Source organism: Cynara cardunculus (assembly GCF_001531365.2).
Source record: "Cynara cardunculus var. scolymus isolate 2C chromosome LG 4, CcrdV1, whole genome shotgun sequence".
NCBI classification, from domain to species: domain Eukaryota; kingdom Viridiplantae; phylum Streptophyta; class Magnoliopsida; order Asterales; family Asteraceae; genus Cynara; species Cynara cardunculus.
The window spans coordinates 10,389,485-10,415,011 of record NC_037531.1 but is presented as its reverse complement, the minus strand read 5'-3'; the positions used below and the strand labels follow the sequence as shown (position 1 = coordinate 10,415,011).

Genomic DNA, 25,527 nt, shown 5'->3' with positions numbered 1-25,527 from the left:
TTTACCGTCTTGTTTGTATTAGTTAATATATTATATTATTAAAGATTTGTTTTAATTATATTTTGAAATATTATAATTGATTAATTTTTTTCAAGATACCCTTTTTTGGTTATTTTACATTCTTATCAGCTAGTTCAGTTAAACATGATTTGTTCATCAGTTAGTTTATCAGCTACCAGCTAGCTTACTAATTAGTTTGCCAAACATATCCTTAATCACAACTCATTGTTTTTTTCCAAAAATACAACTATCCAATGATTGAGTCTTAGACATATCACTAACATATCTAACACAGGTGGTGATGGTGGAGACGCAAGTGGTGACTACTCGTGACAGAGAAAGAAACAATCATGGAGAAGAGGCAAAAGAGGCGACAAAATGTTCTGAAAGAAGTCTGAAATATATATCTTTTCTGATTCGTAAAACGAGGAAAAATTATCCTTTTCTTAACTTGTTTGATGGTTTTGTGTGGAACAAAAAGGTTCGTGTTTCTTCTGCACCATGTCCCAAGTCCATGTCATGTCAAATGTAAGATAAAGACTTTTCTCATGCCTTGTTCCTTTCAGCTATATACCAAATGCACGCTTAAGTGAGAAAAACACTGATCCATGAATAAAAGCGTAACCAAAGGGCCTTTGACTTGAACATTTATATAGAGGTAAGAGTTTCAACCTCACCAAAAATGACGTGTACATGTGAATTTCATTTCTGTATATAAATCGGTAAAAGCTCAGAAAAACACAATGAACTTTTCTATTTTGAATAGTTAAGTCTCCCAAAAAAAATTGAATGAAGAAAACAATAACTTTCTCATTTGAATGATTAAGTTCATTAACAAATTTTTGAATAAATAAATCATTGAACTTTTAGAAACTGGTTACCTGCATCGTTTTAGCCCAGAAAAGCTAGATGTAACCGGATAAGAAGGTTTTAAAGTAAAAGAAAATCTATATCAGTTTTATCGTTCCCAAACCTTAAGCCATTCAAATCCCTTGTACCTAACGACATCGCTCTCCATCGCCACCCCTTGTTGACTCATCATCATCTGCTCTCTATACTGCCCATTACCGTCATTAACCCCTGCCATCGATCTCCCTTTTTTGATCTTTTTTCGTCTTTCAGTTCTCCATTTTTACAATAATTTAATGAAGTACAAATATACTATCCAAAGAATAATAAAAAAAAACAAAAAAATCGATCAAAAAGATGGAGATCGATTACAGGGCCCAACGATGGTGATGGACTGTGATAAAGAGCAGACGATAATGGGGCGGTGAGGGTGGCGAGAGGGGGCAACAATGGTGTTGAGTGCAAGAGGTTTGAATAATATAGAGTTTGAGAACGGTAAAACTAATTTAAGTGTTTTTTTACTTTAAAAACTTAGTAGCCCATTACAAGTAGTTTTTTTGGATCAAAATAATGTAGATAACGAATTTCTAAAAACTCAGTGATTTATTTATTTTTACAAAAAATGTTCAGGAACTTAATCATTTAAAACGAGAAAGTTTAATAATTTTTATTAAAAAAATTCATGAAATTAAATATTCAATATAAAAAAATTAAATTAAAATTTTTAAAACTTATGTATCGAGATACATCTTGATTTTAATATTTTATTTTATTTTTTTATTTCAGTCGATGTTATAACATGATCTTATGTGATTTTGAGAAAACRATGATGTTTTTATTTTTGAATAAAATATAAATTTAAAATATCATAAAAAATTGATAAAAATATATCGATATTAATATCAAATTAAATATTTAAAATTTCTTATTTTTTTTGTAATTTTTTGTTATAATTTAATTTAGGTACAATAACAAAGTAATTTTCTTATAAAGATAATAATTAATTATTTTATTAGAACTCGATAATTATCTTAATTACATTTTAGATTTTTTATATTTTAAAATAAAATGTTTATCCTTTATTTGATTATGTTTATCCGCAGTTAGTTATACGAATTCAAACATCAAGCTTTAATAAGTTGTATTTATGCATAATTTMCTTGTAATCTTGAATTTTAAATAATATGCATCAATATACATTACTTTATGCATAAAAAATGGTTTTTAAGAGTTTTTGTCAAATGCTTTATAATATAGTATAGATAACAGTAGTTTAAAAAAATTAGTAAATAGAAGAGATATAAAAAAAATAGTATCTAATAGTATTAGAAAAGATTTTGATACTAAATTAACTATTAGAGATCAAAACATGTATCAATTAAATATATTGAAGAAGAAAATACATAAAAAAGTTAATTTATTATTTATTATATAATATTGTTTAATGTTTCTTTAAGTTTTTTTAATCTAATAACGACGTCTAAAACTACTTGTCCCGAAAACTTTCATATATTCTCCATAATTCATCTCTTATCGACTCTTTTGATTATTCCGTCATCGCGTGAATTCTATTTTTATATTAAAATATAGTAGATTTTTTTGTTATTAGCTAACAAAATCCCCATCTTTTGAAAAAATTACCAACCGTATGAGACGGTACAACTTATATTTATATTTAGAATAATAAAACTATAATTGTTTTTTTCATTCTTGTTATTTATTATCTAATATTAATTGCATAAATGTTATGTACTTTTGTATCTCTAAAAGAAAATAAGATCTCAAACTATAACCAAAATTAGTTTTTTTATTTATAAGATTGATGATTCCAGAAAAGTTTGTTTTAACCCTAATGCTATGTTCTTGAATTTACTTTTACAAAGGAAAATAATGAAGGAAAAAAAATATTTTGTTACAAGATTTTTTTAGGGAAAGAAAAGAAAAAGAAAAGGAAAGAAAAAAAAAAGAAATTATATTAAAATTTATTTTTATTTTATTATTTTTCTTTTTCCTCTCTTCCTTGTCAAACACAAATAAAAAACTTTATTTTTTCTTTTCCTTTTCTCGTTCTTTTTTTTCCTTCCCAAATTCAAGAACATAGTATCAAAGTTTAAAATGGTGTTAAAAACCATTAACATGAGGTGACATGGAAAGACAACCTATTTACATTGATTTATATAGTGTTGCTTGAAAATCAGAAAAATTAACATTGTGACCTCAAATTATGTCATTCCATGTACCAAACATATATCGTAGGATGTTTTTGATGATGGAACAAATTGAAGATGCTCCACAAAAATGTTTTAATAGATAATATTAACTTAGAAGTGATTATTGATTGATTTTACGTCTAGGAATATTCGGGAAAACGGTTTTTATATGAATTCAATGTTATTTATGATGATAAAAACAACATATTGAAAAAAATATTTTCACATCTCACATAAGGCCTAAAAAATGTCAAGAATGAGCCTGTTTGTAGCATGTCAAACGGGTTTGCAAAACGTGTCGTCGGATCAACCCATAAATATTTTTATTAAAAAATCAATTGATATTAGAGTAAATTACACTTTCCGTCCTTGTGGTTTGTTAAAAGTTATAATTTTCGTTCTTGTGGTTTAGATATTACGATTTTCATCTCTATAGTTTATAAATCATTGCTAATTTTCACCATTAAAAATCTATAATCTATTGTTGTTTTAGGGGTTGTTCATTTACCTCTTAATAGTTATATTAAGAAACAACCTCTGAATTGTTAAGAAGAAGTGAACCTTGTTTGACAAAAAAAAAGTTTGTCTCTTATGGTTCTAAAAACCCTCTAAATGATTTTGTATTTTAGGTCTCCCTCAACCATTCAACACTCTAATTCCATTCAACCAAATAGTTATATTTCATTTTGCACTATATCTATCATGAGAGTTTTTTTTATCATTTTGCATTAAACTATTCAGCAACTACCATAACAATAAATTACAAACCATAGCAATAAAAACTATAATTTCTAAACCATAGGGATAAAAATCCCAAACTTTTAACAAACGATTGGGAAGAAAAATGTACTTTTGTGTTGATATTAAAAAAGTTTGTCATAATTTTTGCCACAAATTTTAGCATCCACAATCTTCGGAGAGAATTCGTGTCTGAAACTCTCTCCCCTCTCCAATGCCCGGTATTTTCTCCTACTTGTTTGAAAATGTAATCCACCTGTTTCTTTAACTCTTCTTTTCCCTCTTCCATTTCTATTCTCACACAAATTCATTTCAGATCTGTTTTTGATTTGGGGTTCTTTCATCTAACTTTCTTGGGGTTAATCCACCGTTAAAAAGAAAAGAACCCATCAATCTGCTACACCCTTGTTTTGTTTGAACAAATCTCTGATTGATTATCTATTGTTCATAAGCAGGTAAATCCAGGTCTCAACGTATTTAATTGTTATGGGTTTTCTATCATCTGTATGTGGTTTTGAGTAATTGTAGTTTAGGGATTTGAATTGGGTTTCATGAATCATTTGTAAGAATTCAACTTCTGATTTCCATAATTCAACCTCAAGTTCTTGATTTGAAGTTCATACAGACAATTTTTCTGAATCAATTTGAAGTTTATTGATGGATATTGAGTAGTAATAGTGGCTTCTTTCCCTTTTTGCTTTGAATGGAGTTCTTGTTGTAATTGTCATTGTAATTGCCATTCTTGCTTAATTTCCCTTGATTCTGGATAGAAAATCTTGATCTATAACATGCCATTTAACAATTTGTGGTTTGATTTTGAATGATTTGATCACTGCAATCCATGTCCTTTGAGAATTGATTTGGTCTCCTTTCAACATATTTATTGCAGGAAATTGATCCAAAACTTGTTAAAGAATAAGAGAAAGCTAATTAAAGCTTTGAAAGGAGGCTCCAATTTCCACCCTTTATCTCCAGATTTTCTGATTCTCTTATTATTATTATTATTATGAAACTGTAGTTTGTAGCATCCTCTCTATGTTTGAGAAATAGAAATGGATTTGACTGAAGGGTACATGTCAAATGAGCATAAGGAACAACTTCATGCTGCTTCAGAAAGTGCGGATCCGTCATCTGTTTCTCCATTGAGAATCTCTACATCTCCCAAATCACCAAAGCTTCGTTATGGTAAAGAAAGCCCGATCAAAGGGAGCCCTACAAAGGGCATTAGTCCAAAGAAAAATGACCGGCATTCGCATTCTGGAACTGATGGCCGTCCTAAGAAAGGTATAGCAGATCTTACTCATGTCGCTGCATTTTAGAGCTTATCGTTCGATATTAACTTTATATAAGTCTTACCCCACTTTTAGGATCGATGGTCACACATGCACACAAACGGTAGTTGTAGGAAATAGAAGATTAACTAAACCAAACAAGCCCGGTATTTCCCACCCGAATGTGGGGTTGGAAAGGGGGGGGGGGGTTGAGATGTATGAAGACCTGACCTCCACCCAAAGAAAAAACCATGTGCTATGGCTCGAATCCGTAGTCAATCCCCGATCGAATTGATCGGGTCATGTAGGAATAGGAGTGGCTGTTTCTGTAAAGACCCCTTTACTTGTGCGTAGTGTGGGAAAAAAAGAACATAAGAAGAAATTACGAAAAGGGAAACTTGAAAACAAGAAGTGCTAAAATTTGAAAAACGAGTTAGAATTAAGCAACCAAAAATCAAACGGACAAACAAACAAGACATACAAACAGAAGCAGATACATGAAAACGAAGAAGAGATGAAGACAATATATGGTCGTTGCTAGAATTCTTATTTTATTTCGTGAACCATGTAATTCATATAAAACAGTGAACCGAAAATGCAATATGGATAATACTATCACGCTGCATTTGCCCCACTTAGATTTTTCTTGGAAGGTTTTTCAGTACCAACTTTAAATGGAAATGATTGAAGTGCCACCTCTACTCTTTAGATAGAAGTGCCACCTCTACTCTTTAGATAGAGGTCAGGTCTACGTACATCCCCACCCGATCCCACCTCCAAGTGGACATACATACCGGGCTTGTTTGGTTTATTGATTTAAAATGATAAACGCCATCAACATAATCTTTATGTGATGGGGAAAGTTTTTGTTTTCCCCATAAGGCCACACCGTGCACAAGTCGCTCTACTCTTCGGGTGGGGGTCAGGTCTGCATACATCTCACCCCCCTTCCACCCTACCTTCAGGTAGGATATACTAGGCTTGTCTGGTTCCATTTTTTGGTTTTAGTTTCATGTGTGTGATGCTTCTCAATTAATGGAATGCATTTCCTTCGTTTCTTTTTTCACGCAAGGGCGTTTTTCCTTCATCGTGTTCAACATTGATATCTTTGTGCAGGTGGTTGTGGGGGAAAAGGAACATGGGGAGGATTACTTGATATGGATGATAATCACTTTATTGACAGTAATGATCCAAACTATAGTAGTAGTGAGGTTTGTGTATCATTCTTCTTGTCTCTTTTCGCCATTTTCATTCAACAAATTGCCCGAAAAATCTTTAGCTTTTGGAAATATTGGAGAAGTTCACCCATTGTGACCGTTTAAATTAGGGCTGTTTTGCTCAATGACCTTCTCTAGAAGCCGGTTTTGCAAAATGACCCTCTAGTGTGTATCTAAGTTTTTACGAAAGCAAACTGTTTTTAATCCGGGCTAGTGGGTCATTTAGCTATATAACCGTAAATGAGATTTTAATTAGATCCATGACCTTCTGGCCTATTAAAGAAAAAATGGCTTCATACTCGTCAGAAGGTCATGAATTTGATTAAAATCTCATTTAAGGTTATATCCCCTGTTTTGAACCAGGGGCAGGTCAGATAAAGGTCATTGAGCTAAAAAAATTAGGTCATGCTCGTAATGAAAAATTCAGTTAAAGTCATTTATCCAAAGGACTCGTTTAAATTAGGAGTGTAACCGGTTTTGGGGTAACTTAGCTAAATGACCTCCTGACAGTTGTTTTTTTTAAATCCATAACCTTTTGACAGGTTTATAGGCATTCCTGTGTAGGGAAGTGGTACAGTGGCATTCCAAACATGTCAGAAGGTCATGGATTTAGAAAAAAACATGTTAGAAGGTCATTTAACCAAAGGACCGACAGTTTTGGCTGACGGGTTTGGTCCAATTTCGTGGTGCTTATGGTTTTGAATCGTTACTAAATGTGAGGTTACTGCTATCTTTTTAGGAGAACGATAAATCCGTTAGAAAAGTTTGTCCACGATTTGAGGAGTACAAGAAGAAGGCTGCAATTATAGTCGAAGAATACTTCGCCACTGATGATGTTGTCTCGACTGCAAATGAGTTAAAAGACCTTGAAATGGCAAGTTACAGTTACTATTTTGTGAAGAAACTCATCTCCATGGCTATGGATAGGCATGATAAAGAGAAAGAAATGGCAGCCGTTCTTTTATCGTCGCTCTATGCTGATGTTATCGATCCCCGACAAGTTTACAAAGGTTTCCGGAAGCTTGTGGAATCCGCGGATGATTTGATTGTAGATATTCCGGATACTGTTGATGTTCTAGCGTTGTTCATAGCTCGAGCAGTGGTGGATGACATTCTACCGCCTGCATTCTTGAAGAAGGAAATGGATGCTTTGCCGAGTGGCTCGAAGGGCATTGATGTCATTAAACGAGCGGAAAAAGGTTATCTGTCGGCCCCACTTCATGCGGAGATCATAGAGCGGCGGTGGGGTGGTAGCCGGAATAAAACCGTTGAGGATGTGAAAGGGAAGATCGATAATCTGTTGGTGGAGTATGCGGTGAGCGGTGATAAGAAGGAAGCGCTCAGATGCATCAATGATTTGAAAGTTCCGTTCTTCCATCACGAGATCGTTAAGCGGGCGATCATTATGGCGATGGAACGAAAGAAAGCCGAGGGTAAACTTCTTGATTTGTTAAAGACGGCTTCGGAAGAATGTTTGATAAATTCGAGCCAGATTTCAAAAGGGTTTACTCGAATTATTGATACGATCGATGATTTATCGCTCGATATACCAAATGCTAAGGAATTACTACAATCGTTGATCTCGAAAGCTGCATCGGAAGGGTGGTTGTGCGCTTCGTCGTTAAAAGCCGTGTCATTTCAGCCCGAAAAGAAATTGGTCGAAGATAGCATCGTGAGAGCGTTTAAAGCAAAAGCGCAATCTATAATTCAAGAATACTTTTTGACAGGCGACGTTTTGGAGGTAAATAGTTGTTTGGAATCGGAAAATCTTTCTTCGATCCCGGAACTGAAAGCGATTTTCGTCAAGCGGCTGATTATGCTGGCAATGGACCGGAAAAAACGAGAAAAGGAAATGGCATCGGTTTTGTTGTCGTCGTTATATTTTCCGGCGGATGATGTAGTGAATGGATTCACGATGTTGATAGAATCCGCAGACGATATTGCTTTGGATATTCCGGTGGTCGTGGAAGATCTCGCAATGTTTTTGGCTCGAGCGGTGGTGGATGACGTATTGGCTCCGCTACACTTGGAGGAAATCGGTGGCGACTCTTTACGGCCGGATTCGGTCGGAAACCAAGTTCTGAAAATGGCACGTTCGCTTCTGAACGCTCGGCTTTCCGGCGAGCGGATCTTGCGGTGCTGGGGTGGCGGCGGAAGTTACACAAACGGATGGGCGATTGAAGATGTAAAAGATCAGATCGGCAAACTTCTGGAGGAGTTCGAGTCCGGCGGCGACACACGGGAAGCGTGCCGATGCATAACGGAGCTCGGGATGCCGTTTTTCCACCACGAGGTCGTTAAGAAGTCGTTGGTGACGATTATCGAGAAGAAGAACGATCGGCTTTGGAAGCTGCTCGATGAGTGTTTTAACATGGGGCTTATAACTCCGACTCAGATGACGAAAGGGTTCGGGAGGGTGGCGGAATCGCTCGATGATTTGAGTTTGGATGTGCCCGACGCTAAACAGCAATTCGGCGCGCTGGTCGAACGGGCTAGGGCGCATGGATGGTTGGATTCGTGGTTTAGTTTCAGCAAAGGACCGCATCCGATGGAAAATGGGTTTCATTCTTGAATCAACCGTGGGTCAATGGAATTTTCATGTAGTTTTACCATTGCTTTTAGTTGAGAACACAAATATTTGGAAAAATCGGCAATAAAATTTTCGAACTTTACGATGTTAAGGATGTGATGATTCTAGGAAGAGTAAAGGGGTGTTTGGGATTGCTTATAAAAATAATTTATTGACTTATTCTGGTGTGGTACCAGTAATAAGCATTTTTGAGTGTTTGGATAAGCAAGTTATACCGGTGTCAAACTAGTAATAAGAAGTTCTTTGAAGAAGTTAAACTCTTTTGACTTATAATAAGTTGATAAGTGTTTTTGTAGAAAAACATAAGTCGTTTCAAATAAGCAATCCCAAACACCCCCTAAACTACGATTATCGTCTATGTGGTTTTGTTAAAAATTGTTAGTGTTTTTAAAAATATATTTATCTACAGTTGGAGTCAGTTACACGAATTCAAATATGGACCTTAATAAGTTGTACTTATGCAAAATTTACTTGTAATCTTGAATTTTAAGTAATATACATCAATAAACGATATTTCATATATAAAAAATGGTTTTTAAGAGTTTTTGCTCACCAAAGTGTATTTCCTTTTTCTTTCTCACTCCCCTTTATCAGAAAAAGAAAATACGCTTTGATGAGCAAGAAGCAGCCAGGGATAGGGGAAGGGGCAGCCCCTTCTTCATATGCAACCAATTAAACTCATTGAAATCAAGGGCTTGTTTGTTTTTTTTTTAAAAAAAACTTTTAATACCTCTTAAGTCTGAATCGGTCAGACGTTTTTATTTTTAGACCGTTTGATTTTTTTTAAATAAGAGTTGAAAACCTCTTATAGTACTCTGAATTTTTAAGTGGTAGTCTAAACCCTTAATGGACTCCTATGCACACATGAGGACACCATATTGATCTCTCTCTCTCTCGTTTGATCTCTAGCTACCAAATCATACCGATCTATCCACGTCATACGATCTGGACACCATATCGATCTCTCGCTCAGTCTCAAGCTATCGATCTATCCAAATCAATCTCTCCTATATATGAGTTATTTTATGAGTATGATCAAACCAACGAGCAAGGGGATGATGACGACACAATTAATGCAAAATGAATATTGGTGCTAGTCGTTATGAGACTTTGTTCGTGTTTATATTGATTCAGACTTCAGATGTAAAAACAAACAGTTTGATTGATTCAGATTTCAGACTTCAGCACCACCTCTTATAAATCATAAGTGAAATCAGACTTCAGCACCACCTCTTATAAATCATAAGTGAAATCATACTTCAGCACCATCTTTATAAATCATAAGTGAAATCATACTTCAGCACCACCTTTATAAATCATAAATGAAATCAGACTTCAGACTTCAGCACCTCTTAAAAAACAAACAACACCCAAATGTGTAAGAGTGAGAAATAATATTTTATTAAATGTATTGAATATTTTATTAATATAATTAATGTTAGACTTGCTAAAATAGAATAGCTGTTGGAGTTGGATGCATTTTTTTTTTTTTTTAAATTCTAACATTTCATACTCTATTATATAAAAATTTAACAAAACTGTTAGAGATGCTTTCACACGATTAAATTTATAGTGTTTAATCCACGTCATATTTTCAAAAAGTGAAAATTCAAATAAATAGAATATTATAATATACGATATTTATAAAAAAAAAATAGGTATAAACTTAAATTTTATGTTTCCCTTCAATTTCAAGACTTAAGTTAGAATACTCTCCAAACAACCTCTCCCATTATTTAAATCTATCGAGTATAATCTATATTTATATCTATATATCTATATTATATTATAAATTATTTAACAAAAAAATTTAAAAACCATTTTTTATGCATAAAGTAATGTTTATTGATTCATATTACTTAAAATTTAATATTACAAGTAAATTGTGCATAAGTACAACTTATTAAATCTTCATATTTAAATTCGTGTAACTAACTGCAGATAAACATAATCAAATATTGGATAAACATATCAATTTAAATATAAAAATCTAAAATATAATTAGGATAAACATTGAGTTATAACAGATTACTTAATCATTTTCCTTATAAAAAACTATTAAATCAAAAATAAATTACTTCATTATTAAATTTAAATTAAATTATAATAAAAAAATAAATTAAAGAAATTACACAAAAACAAAAAAACAAAAAAAATTTAAATAGTTAATTTGATACTAATATTTATATATTTATTTTYRAAATTTTATGATATMTYCAWATTTATATTTTATTCAAAAATAAAATCATTATCTATTTCTCAAAACTATATAAAAAACATATTAAAATATCCACAAAGACGGAATAAAACAAAACATTCAAATCATGATAAATCTCGTTGCATTGCACGAGTACCTTTCTAGTTATATTATAAAGCATGTGATGAAAACTCTAAAAAATATTTTTTATGCATGAAATATTGTTTATTGATGCATATTACTTAAAATTCAATAAAATTTTATGTAAATACAACTTATTAAAACTTTTTCTTTGAATTCGTGTAACTGACTACAGATAAATATAATCAAATGCAGAATAAACACCTCATTTTAAATATAAAAAATTAAAATATAATTAGGATAATCATTGAGTTTTAATAGAATATTTAATTATCCTCCTTATAAAAATTGTATCATTAAACAAAAATAAATTACTTTATTATTAAATCTAAATTAAATTATAATAAAAAAATTGAATTAAATAATTACATAAAAATGAGAATTTTTAAATTGTTAATTTAATACTAATATTGATACATTTTTTTCAAATTTATATTTCGTTCAAAAGTAAAAATATTAATCGTTTTATAAAACCACGTAAAACCGTATTATATCGACAGAAAGAATGAATAAAACGAAATATTAAAATCGAAATATATTTCGCAGCATCACGCGAGTACCTTTTTAGTTATATTATAAAACATTTGACAAAATTTCTTAAAAACCATTTTTTATGCATGGAATACTGTTTATTGATACATATTACTTAAAATTCAAAATTACAAGTAAATTGTACATAAGTACAACTTATCAAAGCTTCATATTTGAATTTGTGTAGGAAACTGCAGATAAACATAATCCAGAGGATAAACATCTTATTTTAAATACAAAAAAATCTAAAATATAATTAAGATAATCATTGAGTTCTAACAAAATACGTAATTATTATCTTTATAAAAAAATATATATTATTCTGAATATAAAAATTCTAAAATATAATTAGAATAATTATTGAGTTTTAACAAAATAATTAATTATTATCATTATAAAAATTATATTATTAAACCAAAAATTTTAAAAAAATACTAAAAGAAGAATTTTTAAATAGTTAGTTTGGTACTAATATCAATATTTTTTTCAATTTTTTATGATATCTTCATATTTATATTTTATTCACAAATAAAAACATTACGCTTTCTTAAAACCACATAAAACCGTATTATAACATCGATTGAGACAAATAAAATAAAACAAAACATTAAAATCAAGATGTATCACGCTGTATTGTGTGAGTACCCTTCTAGCATAATAATAAACTTGTTTAATGAAAAATAAAAATGATAAAAAGACCATATTACCCCTAATTTAACCAACTTTTTTTAATTACGTTAGTCAAATGAACAAAAAGTGAAACAAATTGCAAAACCATAGAACCACAACACAAATGACAATTTTCAACAAATCACAGGGACAAAAAATGTGATTTTCCTTGCATATTATATAGTTCCAACAAAATCATAAATTATAGGGCTGGGTTCGTATTAAAAATATCATTTTCATTGAGAAGTGTGAAAAAACAACATTCATATGATATATTATATATGTGAAGGTACTCTTATATTGTGTGAAGTGTATGAAAGTGACCAGAACGTGATGACGATATACACTTAGATCCTGGAACCTTAAACACCTTCACAGGATATTACATAATCTTCACTCCTTCTCATCAAAAATCTTTTTTCTCATGTGACGTGGTGTTTGATTCACAAAATGGAATTTATCAGAACGGAAATACATCAAGGGAATTGGAATCTGAAAAAATTGGAATGAAATTTAACCAAGTTTGACTGAACGAAGATAATAGTAGTGGTGGGGTAGGGCGGTAGTGGTGTCGATGGTAGTGGCCATGACTGTGGTAACATTGGTGATGGTTGTGTCGGCAACCGTGGTAACATCGATAGTTGTGTCGACGACAGTGATAACAACGTTGGTTGTGTCGACGACAGTGACTGACAACCATCATGGTGCGATGGAGTAAATATAACGTTTCTTAAAATATGAGATGAAAGAATTTGAATTCCTTGCTACAACACAAAGTTTGCATTCTGTCAAGTGGAATTCAAATTCTTAACCGAAACTCAGATAATGAATAATTGCATGAACGGGATTTGATCAATAAAATTAATCATTTCAATTACTTCTGATTCCAACATAAATTCATCTTTTCACATAATGATAGAAATTCAAAATAAAGGTGTAATTTTCTTTTCTTTTTTTAAACAAGGATGTAGATGAAAGAACACAAGGACCAGAGACGGACATACAGTGCTGTCACCGTATTATTCCTCCGTCAAATGGTTAAAAAAATCAGATTCGTAAAAGGTGCAACCGTATTAACTTGTTATGTGTCACCGTATATATTTTGAAACTACAATTACAATAAGTTTTATTTGGTAAGATTTTTGTTCCACTCCAGACCTAAATTCGGATTCTGTTAGTGTCATTTTCTTAGTCAAATGATGTCACTGTTTGGAAATAAATTCCATATATTTACTTCTTATAGTCAAACGGTGTCATCGTTTGAAATCTTTTTCCTATATATTTTTCTTATAATCAAATGATGTCACCGTTTGAAAAAAATTCTATGTCCCCTAATACATAACTAAAAGAAATATTGACATAATCTGCAACACATAAGAAGTTAATAAGACATAAAAAAAACAAATCATACAGCTAAAACAAACACCACCTCAACTAATCTAAATCAATATAATTTTTGGATTAAAAAACATATTCATGACCATGATTATAATTATAATCAGAGCATGAAATTTAATGTAAAAGGATGGTTATCATGTCTTCAACGACAACTTTCTTTAGAAAAATAGTCTTCCAACTCTAATAGATATAATTTCTTGAGCTCAACAAAAGACATGAAATTAATCCCTTCCTAGATTATTTAAATAATCCCGACATTTAAGTTGAAACCGAATCATCGATTAATGGGAGTTTGCATACGCTCCACGATCTTGTTAACAGCATCACGAGACATTACCAACGTATCATGCAGAAGGATGCTGTATACGTTCAAACCCTGGAAAAAACCGCAAGAAAACCACATATACCGTATAAATTAAGACCTATGAATTGGAAACTTTAAATGGCCACAACAAATAAGAGGTACCTTAGGAATATGTATAAATGTTGCATAAATATTATGTCAACAAAGCCGATTGGGTAAACTATTTGTTTCATATCTACATTAGCAATATGCAGAATGGTTCGAATAAGAAAGGCAAAAAGGTTGAGAGCGTACGAACAAGTGATTCATATGTCCATCATTGGTAAAAAGAAACATGGATTCACAAATGCATCTTCATATGTGAAGAATTGGTAAAAAGGTAGGTAAGCAAACCTGAGCTCACATATGCATGTTCAAATACATTTTTTCGTGAGTTTACCAATGATTCACATATGAATCACATTTACTCACACGTTCTCGGCATTTCTGTATTTCTTATTTAAACCTTTCCCCTAGTAATATGCTTTATAGAACTAAGATTACTTAATTGACCACAACATTTGCTACCCCCCGGCCATATAATCGTGTTTTTCTACAAAGCTTCAAGTGTAACAAATCTCAATATTCAGCAGAAATCCAAAACTGGCTGGAAGGTGAAATACAAGAGCCAAAAAATACTTTTAACCAATCTCTCAATGGTAATTTTAAGCCTAGGGGCATAGTTATGAAGAGTGAGGGTGAATCATTCATTTGTTTGTTATATGCATGAAATCAGCAAAGGGTTACCAAAGGACCATTGGCCCAGCAACTCCACCTACGTGAAGGTCAGGGGCTCGAGTCTCATTAAATGTGAGAAATGTGCAGTATATAAATATATATATATATATATATGTATATATTTCAAAAAGGAAAAACAAAGGGTGGGTTGGTGGCTTACAATAGAAGGAAGAACATTAACATAATGAAGATTTGAAGTAGCAAGCTTTAGCTTTTCATCTATGGGACCCCCATCCACCAGCAGAAGCTTTTTGGTTTCTTCCATTTGCTTCATGTAGCTCACAATATTCTTTGTTTTGTGAGTCGGGAGTTCTAAATCATCAAACACCAGAAGCTGCACATTGGCATGAGTTGTTTCACATCAGTTAAGCAAACACATTAATGGGTCCAATTTCAATATATATATATATATATATATATATATAGAGAGAGAGAGAGAGAGAGAGAGAGACTAGGGATCGTGTGAGAATAACAAATACGGTGAGAATGGTGAGAACACTTCAGAATCTTTGATGAGTTGACTTTTTTATGCAACTTCATCTACATTCATCTATCTTCAACTACCTTCATCTTCACTTTCGCTAACTTTTACATACATTTAATCACTTCAATATGCATGAATTTGTTAAAGCTCCGGTCATGATGATAAAAATAGGTAAATAAAGGTAGTTGAAGTTTTGTTCTTACGTTCTCACCATAACTCTTGTTCTAAAATTATAATTTTTACCCTTTTTGGTCATGCCAAGATCAATAAATTATGTGAATCTATGGAAGTTAAGATATTGACACTAGATTAACCTCTGTAACTGGCTAATTTTGTTATTTCATTCAGTGTTATGACAATTTGCGCCAAGGGCCACTCAAGTAGCTGGCATTTCAGTAACTTCAAACAATTATAGGCCTCGCCTAAAAGTTAAGTGTCTCTATTTGCTTGGTCAATAGCTAATTGTTGCATTATGCGCTTCAACAAATTTCACAGGGATAATACACTTTGGAGGTGATTTTTCCAATCGTTTCTAAGTAATTGTAACAAAGAGACAAACCATTCAAGAACATCACTGTGTCGAAATAGTTTTAGCTCTAAAATGTTATCTTAAGATAAATTATGTTCTACAAATTTCAATCAACGGTTTATGCTTCAACTTCATCCCCATTAAAGCAAGCAATTAACGGTTAGAAGGTCACTTGATCGCCAAACACAGGTTTTATTGGGTTTAAACAACAATTCAGATTGATTCATTTGGTTAGTGGCTGGTTACCTTTTTTCCATTAAGCCCTGTATGGGTTAAGTTGTATGTCTGGATAACTTTGTCTGTCTGAGGAATCGGAGACTGATGGGTTTAACGCAAGCAAAGAGAGAGGGTTGGATTATTTCTAGGGCATTTCTGGTATTACTTTGTTTGAGGTGGCTCAACGGCACAGGTGAGGGGTCGTGGCTTATTCCATATAGCCATTTTGGCTTAATACTTTAACGATTAAGCCATAAAGGAAAACTCCTGTATGGCTGAGCGAATAAGCCGCCCAGACCATTAAGCTTTACACAGCTTAATGGCTGCTGATTCAATTATACAAGAGATTTAAGCCCTTGCCTCCTAGGCCACTTTTTATAACACTGGTTATGGCTTAACAGGGACTTGCATTGTACAAGTCACAAGTAATTATTTATGCTATACAAACAACACGGGGGAAAAGACTTGCCTTCCCTTCGGCTGCACGAGCAGATAGCGCAATCTTAAGCCCTAGCCTCCTGACCTTCTTGTTGAGCTTAAAAGCATGACTGCGAGGCTTTGGCCCATGCATAACAGCACCATGCCTAAACTGTTGACCATAATTTCCAAACATTAGTATCAAAGAAAACCTACCAAGACGATATATATATATACACACACACACATATATATGATGGTAAATTAATTACCTGAGGTCCACGTAATGTTCCATGTCTTGCTCGGCCAGTACCCTTTTGGCGCCATGGCTTTCTCCCCGTACCACTAACCTCACTTATAGTTTTTGTTGAATGAGTTCCCTGTCAAATACTCATAACTCTCAATGAAGTACAAATTACTTATGAAATAGAGAATTTTAAAATACAAGACCAACGTCCTAGTTGTTTTTGGGGGCTTGGTTGACAATTATACTTATACCCTCCGGCCTGAGCCATGACTTTAGGTTATCACGAGGGATGGAAATTGTTCTAATTTTGGGTAATAAATAACTTTAATTTCAATGTCATGTCGGTAAGTTCAACCATCTTCTGAAATTAAGTTACAATATGGAGAAATCTTAACATTTCCTTTTTCGGCAAAGTCTCGATAAAAAACAATTACCTCTATGTTCATTAGTGATGATTATAAATATTGATAGCATTGATCTGGTCCAAAAAGTTCTCTATTTTTTGTTATCAAGTGGTATAATAAATACTTATCCATAAGTTAAGCGCAACATTCACGGTGTCAACGAGGGAGTATACACATAGTTAATGCAACTTGAATATAACAATATTATATTCAAGACAAAATGAAACAACCATAAAAATGGAAAACTCCAGAATGGGTTTCTAAAATACAAAAACCAAAACCATCAAAATTTATCCGAGGATTTGACAATTTACAATGGACACAGTAAAGGAAGAAAAAATTTCGAATGAAAGACTTGTGCCGGGTAAATAAAGCAATGAACAAAAAACCAAGGGGTTAAAAATAAATTAACTTAGTAAACAAATAAGATAAAATGAAAAGTGATGTTTTTTATTGACCAAAACAAAGAACCATGAGAGGTAAAGCAAGATAGACGGCCATAAGGATCTCATATATAGAATACACCATCACTAGTAGCAGTAGGTAGACTTTCAAAATCAAATGTGGGCTTTGCTCCTATGCCTCATGGTCATTCACTTTTTTGAGCATAAACAGAAACATGTAACTATCATCATCTAACAGCCACGTTTGTTAGCAGCTCAATGAGCTTAATGAGACTCGCAGCTTATTCGATCAGCTATACATGACTTAATGATATAGAAAATGGCTTATTCAGTAAGCTTTTAGGAGGGAGTTTTATGCAGAAAGCCATGTTTTTTTTCCAAACCTGTCACTCCCCATTAAAAGATATGCTCCTTCCATTTATAAAAAAACCCTCCCAAACAAAACAGATTAATCCACACAGATAACTCTATCAATACAGGATTTAATGGAAAACCAACCAAACAGCCTCTAAGAATGCGCCACATATAGCTCAGAAGGGATTACAAATCTGTCTGGTTAGAGTTTATAATACCTGTTGTCGTTTTGCAAGCTGCCATCTTACAACACGGTGAATAATATCCTTCCTAATGGGCATATCGAAAACATCACCTGCTAACATCATGAATCCTTTATCTTCGTTGTTAAAATTTGTGACTGGAATCATCAGGTCCTGTAATAGCCCTGTGTGATGATTCAGTAAACACATCAGCATGCATACAATTATATCAGGTAGATTTGATAATTTCATTTTACTGTTGCTTAATTTCCTAATTGGTGATTATATGAAGTATAAAGCAATTGGTACAAGACAGCTAATCCACCGCAATTGTTGTGCGTAAAGCAGCAATGACTATCTCAATATAAATGCTACTCCCTCGTCCCAAACTAAATGCAACAATTTTCTTTTGGGATGTCCCAAAATTGATGCAATATTTACCTTTTTGGCAAAGTTTCTATCAAAAAGCACCTCTTTGTCCATTAGTCATCATTATAAAAGATTGATACCACTAACACTGATCCAAAAGATGCATTTCTTTTTGGGACCAGGATGTACATTTTATTTATTAGGAAGTTCTATAAAATGTGACGTTGACCATTCTCCTGTCCCCGATGACCGGTCACACTTCTACCCTCCTCATCATAGCTGCCATCCTTTCTTAACAGCCATCACCATTAAAATGTGACGGAATGAAGAAGTAAAAGATATATCTCCAAAATAACAAAATAAAATGGAGAGAAGTCAAAAGTTTCTCTAGGAGTGAAACCGTCAGGGATTGTTTAAATGCATACAACGTAGTTGAACAACTAGACTGGTTATGTATTTTAAAAATATTAAAATGTTGCTGTGATATCATATGCTCTATAAGACCACAATATGCCAGACGATACGATCAAGAAAAATTTGGATGCTTGAAAATTAACAGAAAATCTTGTTCATGACATAAGGTCACAAATGAAAAGGACTACCTGACCAATGTCAGGTAATTGTGATCATTAGTTTAATTCAAACAGATTTTGGAAAAATTGATTGAGGGTGTAATCAAATGAACACAAACGATAAAACAATAACTGATGGCAGGACTGGATTAGACAAGTAACTCGTGAATTCTTGTGCTCCATAGAAACTCATTTATGGGAGAAAAAGTATGATAAACAAGACATTTTTGCTGACTTTCAATGTCATAAACTTTTGCCTACCTCATCATCATTCTACATATGATCATAACTCTTGAGGTTTTTTATTTGTATCTGGTTTATCCTAATTCCCTAATACACAACGTGACAAGCCACTTGGGTGGACCGTATCATATATATACATTATCTTCATCCAAACTTTCATATTCTTGACCAAAGTTGTTATAGGCTCAACGCACACTTAGAAGCAAAGGGGTCCCGGGGACTAGGCATGAGGCACAGGCCTCAGGAATGTGAGGGGCATCTCATAGAAACAAGTATATATGACACACACACAATTATACACAACTCAAATATGTAGCAAGTACTTCAGTGCAGCAACCAGCAATACTTTGATAGAGTCAGAAGGGAGAAGGGTTTAAAGCGGGGCTAATCATAGATTTAAGACCAGTTTAAGTAAAATTGAACTATATACACACAATATGCAGCTCCAAATAAATCTAATATGTGAAAGTAAGGGTGTATTAAACACTGAGACCATGATACAGTACAACATATTTTCTTTTCTCATTAAGACTATGGCAAAGATAAACTGGCCAGGAAGGATTAGAAGATGCTACCACTAACAAAATGACAGTCCCTCCCATATGACAGTTTCATGATACTAGCTAGGTGGATAAAAGAGGAATGTTAAGTGCAATCACAAATACAAAAGAGATGGAGAAAAAAATTGATAGCTATATAAACACCTTTATCAACATCAAGCACGCCATCACACATTCTTTACCATAAAACAACCCCCACAAAATTTCATGATCCCATTGCGGTCCAATCATCATACATTTTTTGGTCGTGAGGTTAGATACTCGGTTGAGACAAAGAGACGTGAATTGAAGTCGTGAGTCGTGAATCTTTACCTTTTTCTTCAAAGTAGAGGTGCAATTAAAAGAGCATCAAATGGAGAGACATGCATTGGTCGTGATTATATTCGGAAACACTGAATAGAAAACTTAACCTAAACAAGAGCCCAGCGATTTGAGCTCAACACTAAATAACTCTACTAAAGTAGAAAAGTCAAGCAAAACAAAATCACAGTTTTACCACCACTATTGCAACAGAAACTGCAGTCAAAATGCAACGAATAGCGCTGTTACTTCGCACCCACTATTCTCCAGAAGACCGCAAACCGCTATACCACCCTATAGCAGCGTAAATAACAGCATAGTTTAATATACGTACCTATATCACGTTCAGAAGTTGAATTTTGTTTTCTGGATAGTAGATCAGGTGGGAATGAAGCTTCACTAGTAGACAGCCCTCGACTGCCCATCAAAGGAAACCCTGTCTGCATTAAATGTAGAATAGAATTTATTGATATACCAAAAGCTCAATCATCCACCCTAGCAAGAACTTAAATACATGTCAAATGAACTAATCAAGTGAACCTGAAATAACTTCTTGACAAGAACTAGAAATACTAAAATTCCGGCAATATGGTGCAGCAAACAACAGTAAAACCATAAACCCCTTCAATTTGTGGAAGAATACCAAAAGAATAGGCAACAAATCAAGCTCACATTTAAGAACGCAAACAATATGTTAGTGTTCAAACATGACACGAATTGAACTGTCCTGGTCATATTAGGTATTTGTCAGGTCAAAAGAGTTATTCTTAAGAAAGTTAGAGAACAAATCAAGTACAACAACTTCATATGGAATTCTATTTTCATGAGAATAAATAACTCTTTCATTTTGTTGCAACATGCAAAGATAAAGACTCGGGGATACAGTCCTGCAATATCTGGGTAGCAGGATCCAATAATTGGAAAAGTTAAGGTGCATTTACATATGTGTGCGTGTGCACGCGCAGGCATATGAATCTATGTGTGTGTATCTATGCGTGCCACAAGGCATAATATTTAAGCGTAAAAACAAATCAACAAAAGAAGAAATTATCTCAAAATTTGTTAACTAAGAAACATATTCAAGCTCAACCCTTATCATGTTTGTACTTTTACTTTGTGTGTCCTTATTAGTTTTACAAAGAGAAAAGAATTTGTTAGTTAGCTATGCCAAGCATAAGATGTAACAAAGTCTCCATTATTGAGTTCATTTTCTTTTTAATATTCATCTCTCCATTTCAGCACAAATCATCCCCCCACTAACCCAATTCTCTGGCGCCCTCTATCTCATGGTCCACAATTTAGGATAGGGCCTATGCTGTTATAGCGGTGAAAATACAAAATTGCGGTCAGGACCGATATTTGAAATAGCGGTTGTAGCGGTGGTATAGCTGTGGTATAGCGGTCCAAAAATAGCGATTCAAATAATATTTCTTAGAACTATATAATATATATATGTATATGTATGCATACATAAACATATCATATGCATTAATTAAAAATATGGTTTCAACATCAAAAATATCAACTTAAACAAGTTTCACAAAACAAAATAGGAAAAATGTTCATAAATGAGCTAATAGCAAGCAATAGGTTCAGCATCCGAGTCAACATAATTCTAAAGAGGCCCAAGCTTAAATATCAGAATATCGGTCGGCAATTTCACCTCAAATATTGGTCAATTGTGCCGCTAATATTGGAAACGCAATTTTCACCGCAATTTGACCACCGCAATTTTATCTTAGTCTTCAATCCACTATTGCAGCGCAATAGCGCCGCAATTAACAGCATAGGATAGGGCCAACATTACACCCAACGTCCATTCCCAAAACCCAATACATCCCACATCATCATTCTATAAGGGGGTAAAAACATCCATTCTTCCTACGCTTTTTTCTTAAATTAATCAATTAAAACTAAGATAAATGTCATCAACAAAATTGTATATGAATAAGAAAAACAGTATTATATTATAAGTTCTGATCAAATATTCGAGTTACTGCAATGAACATAACCTTCATAGTGAGACAATAAGGCTGGGGATAATTATTTGGTGGTTGTAGTCAGACCCATTGGAAATAAGCACAAGCAAACCTATTACTTACCATTGAGAGGAAAAAGAACACCCAAACCTACAAATATTTCATCTTACTAGTTACTACAGCAAAGTTCAAACAAAATAAGTATCCTTCCATCCTTCCCAAAAATTAAGCATCTTCTTACTACAGCAAAGTTCAAACAGAAAAGGATGATCGAGTTTGGGAATCTACAAGTTTAGAAGTTCATGCAGGAGAAACTCTATGGAAGTAGAAGCTGAGAGTACTCTTTATGTGGTTTGGAAGTCTCCAGGGTAGAATTAGAATATTATATGCATGCACAATCTTCTGCTTAGTGTCTTAGTTAACCATAGTTTCCTCATGAGTTTGATATTTCAAATTGTGGGAGTTAATGGCCACATACGACATACCGACATGGTCACATCATCCAGAAGGCGTTGGTGATACTTTCATATACCAAAGAGGTTATCATGTGGGAACTTAACAACTAATTTTGGAAAGAACTTCAGTTTGAATGTTGATTATTGGACTCCTCACTGAAGCTAAGACGTTTTTATTTGTATAATAGTCGGCATGCATAATAGGCTAAAATTTAGATTTCTAGTCAAAGTTAAGACTTGCAAGACCACTGTTCCACAATCAAATAAAAATTTCTAACTGCAAAACCCTCGAGTATAAAGCAGATAGAGAACCCATAGGCATATTGAAACAAGACTTGCCACTAGTAGAAGCATAAAACACTTCACAACACCTTACGAAGCCTTAAACTATCGATCTACCACCCGTGGAAGTACAAGATCTGCTATGAAAGCTAAGAAAAACATAAAGATACTACATAAAACTAAATTAAGTGTTAAAGACGGTGTCTAAAGAACGATAATAGAAATGATTTACCTGTCTAAAGATTGGGTAGTCCATAGAGGATAGTTTACCACCAATGTCATGACAACGCAAGGCTGCATGCAGAATTAGAAAATAGATAAGACCTAAAATTATTGAGTTACTATAACAATCAAGTGATCAACACAAAGAGACTTTTACTGATGGAATAAGTATTTCTTACCAGTAGAAAGAGTGTGGATAGATTGGTGCACAACATCCTGATGATTACTCCAATGGAGTTTATAACTTGTCCCCAGAGTGTGTAAAAGCCTCCTGGAACACGGCAAGGCCATGCTACTAACAAAAAAGTAGAAGGTATTAATGTAGCTTTAGAGACATGTAAACAAATTTCAGCAGAAGTAAGCCCAACATCTATATGGGATAAGCATTATATCTTAATACCATGAACAATTAGTACATTGTCAAGCAAATTATATCTAGAACTAATGACTATCGTCAAAGGTGCATTTGGGTGTGGATGGATTTTGTTTTTTAGAGACATTATTATCCCTTCAGAACAGGGACAGAGCCAGGAATATAACCAATGGTGATCCTCCTAAATTAAATAAATCAAATAATCATTGAGATTAGATATTGTTAAATATTTATCCATAGCTGTTGAAAGATAAACTGATTAATCCTTTTTTTTTATTAACCTGGATATCCAACCCGCTATGCGAGCCGACAATTCCCAGGACGACCACCTGCTTTGCAGATAACCCGGAGTCACCGCATTTGAACCTCCGTGGCCACAAGGGGATTTTTATTCCTCCTTGGATTTTAACCTGGGACCTCCTGGTACTTTTGACCTTTGGAGTCAAGCTCAAACCAATCATGCACCACCCTTGTGGTTAAAAAACTGATTAATCCTTGAGATCACATAAAACACACAATTAAGATGAAATCCGCAATTTTCTTTCCAAGTCTGTTTGAAATGATTTTGATAATGGACAACCAGGGGTGGACCTATGAGGGACTGGGCTGGATCCCTTGCAACAGCTCAACTGATTTTCACAAGTAAAAACATATTTGGGTATGAAAGATGCACCCGCTAAAATTTGAGCAGTGCTCAGGGATATAGAAAGTACAATTAATATCAACGAAAAAAACCCAAAGAAGCCCTTAGAAATCAACCAAAATCCCCAAAAAGTCTCTCGAAATCAAACCGAAAAAAGTCCTTGTAATCAACCAAAAAACTTAAAAAAATCCCAAGAAATCAACCAAAGAACTTAAAAATCCCTCAAAATCAATCAAAAACCTTAAAAGAGTCCCTAGAGACGGTGGAATTTGGCTAAAAACACATTGGGCGATTTTGGAGGCCTTTGTTACACCTTAAAGGTGCATCCGCTCGGCAAAAAAGGACAAAAATCCAGTGGTTAGAGAACAAGAGAAGCATATCTAAATAAAAAATGCATTCTACACAACATAATCTTGAAAACAAGTTTTAATAAATAGTGCAACATAATATTTAAAACATAACAGAAGCTTAACCTCGAATAAACACTATCAAATTGCATTAATCATATGTCAATTTGCCCAACATATTACAAATCCATAAAAAAACTCTCAATTTGCATTCAATTTATGTCTAATTTGCCTAGCTTTCTTCTGCTCAACATACATTCAAATAAACCTATTCTACGATTTGTTAAGAAATGGTAAAAACCACCAAACCCATTTGTTAACAAATGGCAAAAATAAATAAGCCCTAAAAAGTATCGACTTACAGTGACGAGTGGTGGAACAGCCGAGGGCTAACAGCAAAGCAGGGCGGCGGAGCAGCGGAGCATACAGTGAGCAGAGCAGCAAGCAAGGGCTTGAGACCTTGAGTTGAAGATTTTGTCTCTGAGTTATGCAGGACGACGGCTCCTGCTCGAGGAACTGAGGTTGAGAGAGAGACCTTGATGGTGAGCTTTTATAGGGATTTCTGGTTTTGGTCCTTCAATTTTGTCTTTTTTAACGAAAACTTTCCTTAGATTTTGTGTATTACAAATTTGTTCCTAACGTTGAAAAATATTTCAGTATTAGTCCTCCGACTAAGGCAGTTAATTTTTTCTGTTAAGTTCAGTTAAATCAGAGGTATTTTGGTCATTTTCTTCTTATCCTTTATGTGTTTTATATATATATATATATATATATATATATATATATTAGGCAGTTAATTTTTTCTGTTAAGTTCAGTTAAATCAGAGGTATTTTGGTCATTTTCTTCTTATCTGTTATGTTATATATATATATATATATATATATATATATAGACACACACACATATATAGGTTTGGAATTACATGAGACCATTTTCGTGAAACCCGTGAGGCATTTTTTTTACACTTGAAACTTCACAGCAAAACGTTGTGAAATTAATTGCAAAATCTTTCAGTATTCGTTCCTCCGACTGCTTCCTCACGGATCTCATGA

The 25,527-nt window shown here is 33.4% G+C and overlaps 2 protein-coding genes across 4 annotated transcripts; one reads left to right on the top strand and one right to left on the bottom strand.

Moving 5' to 3' along the window:
* Positions 1-3,997: 3,997 nt before the first annotated feature.
* LOC112511684 lies at positions 3,998-8,960 on the top strand. Of its 2 annotated transcripts, none has more exons than XM_025117394.1 (4): positions 3,998-4,018; positions 4,687-5,081; positions 6,185-6,279; positions 7,025-8,960. In XM_025117394.1, the coding sequence occupies exons 2-4, from the start codon at positions 4,850-4,852 to the stop codon at positions 8,855-8,857; spliced, it is 2,160 nt and encodes a 719-aa protein (XP_024973162.1). In that variant the 5' UTR covers positions 3,998-4,018; positions 4,687-4,849; the 3' UTR covers positions 8,858-8,960. The 2 variants fall into 2 exon arrangements, with proteins under 2 accessions (XP_024973162.1, XP_024973161.1); XM_025117393.1 differs by lacking the exon at positions 3,998-4,018 and adding an exon at positions 4,104-4,252.
* A 4,891-nt stretch (positions 8,961-13,851) lies between these two features.
* LOC112511445 (50S ribosomal protein L4) lies at positions 13,852-24,978 on the bottom strand. Of its 2 annotated transcripts, none has more exons than XM_025117064.1 (9): positions 24,837-24,978; positions 23,291-23,403; positions 23,122-23,183; positions 20,508-20,613; positions 18,166-18,314; positions 16,811-16,918; positions 16,591-16,710; positions 15,053-15,226; positions 13,852-14,187 (listed from the first exon to the last, which is right to left on the bottom strand). In XM_025117064.1, the coding sequence occupies exons 2-9, from the start codon at positions 23,400-23,402 to the stop codon at positions 14,086-14,088; spliced, it is 933 nt and encodes a 310-aa protein (XP_024972832.1). In that variant the 5' UTR covers position 23,403; positions 24,837-24,978; the 3' UTR covers positions 13,852-14,085. The 2 variants fall into 2 exon arrangements, with proteins under 2 accessions (XP_024972832.1, XP_024972831.1); XM_025117063.1 differs by having other exon boundaries at positions 23,291-23,406; positions 24,837-24,976.
* Positions 24,979-25,527: the final 549 nt, after the last annotated feature.

Coding starts and splice junctions, on each gene's coding strand:
- LOC112511445 (XM_025117064.1), bottom strand. CDS start 23,402: ATGGCCTTGCCGTGTTCCAGGAGGCTTTTACACACTCTGGGGACAAGT. Junction 20,614..23,121: donor ACTACCCAATCTTTAGACAG/GTAAATCATTTC, acceptor CATTTAATGCAG/ACAGGGTTTCCTTTGATGGG. Junction 16,711..16,810: donor GAACATTACGTGGACCTCAG/GTAATTAATTTA, acceptor TATGGTCAACAG/TTTAGGCATGGTGCTGTTAT.
- LOC112511684 (XM_025117394.1), top strand. CDS start 4,850: ATGGATTTGACTGAAGGGTACATGTCAAATGAGCATAAGGAACAACTT. Junction 5,082..6,184: donor TGATGGCCGTCCTAAGAAAG/GTATAGCAGATC, acceptor ATCTTTGTGCAG/GTGGTTGTGGGGGAAAAGGA. Junction 6,280..7,024: donor CAAACTATAGTAGTAGTGAG/GTTTGTGTATCA, acceptor CTATCTTTTTAG/GAGAACGATAAATCCGTTAG.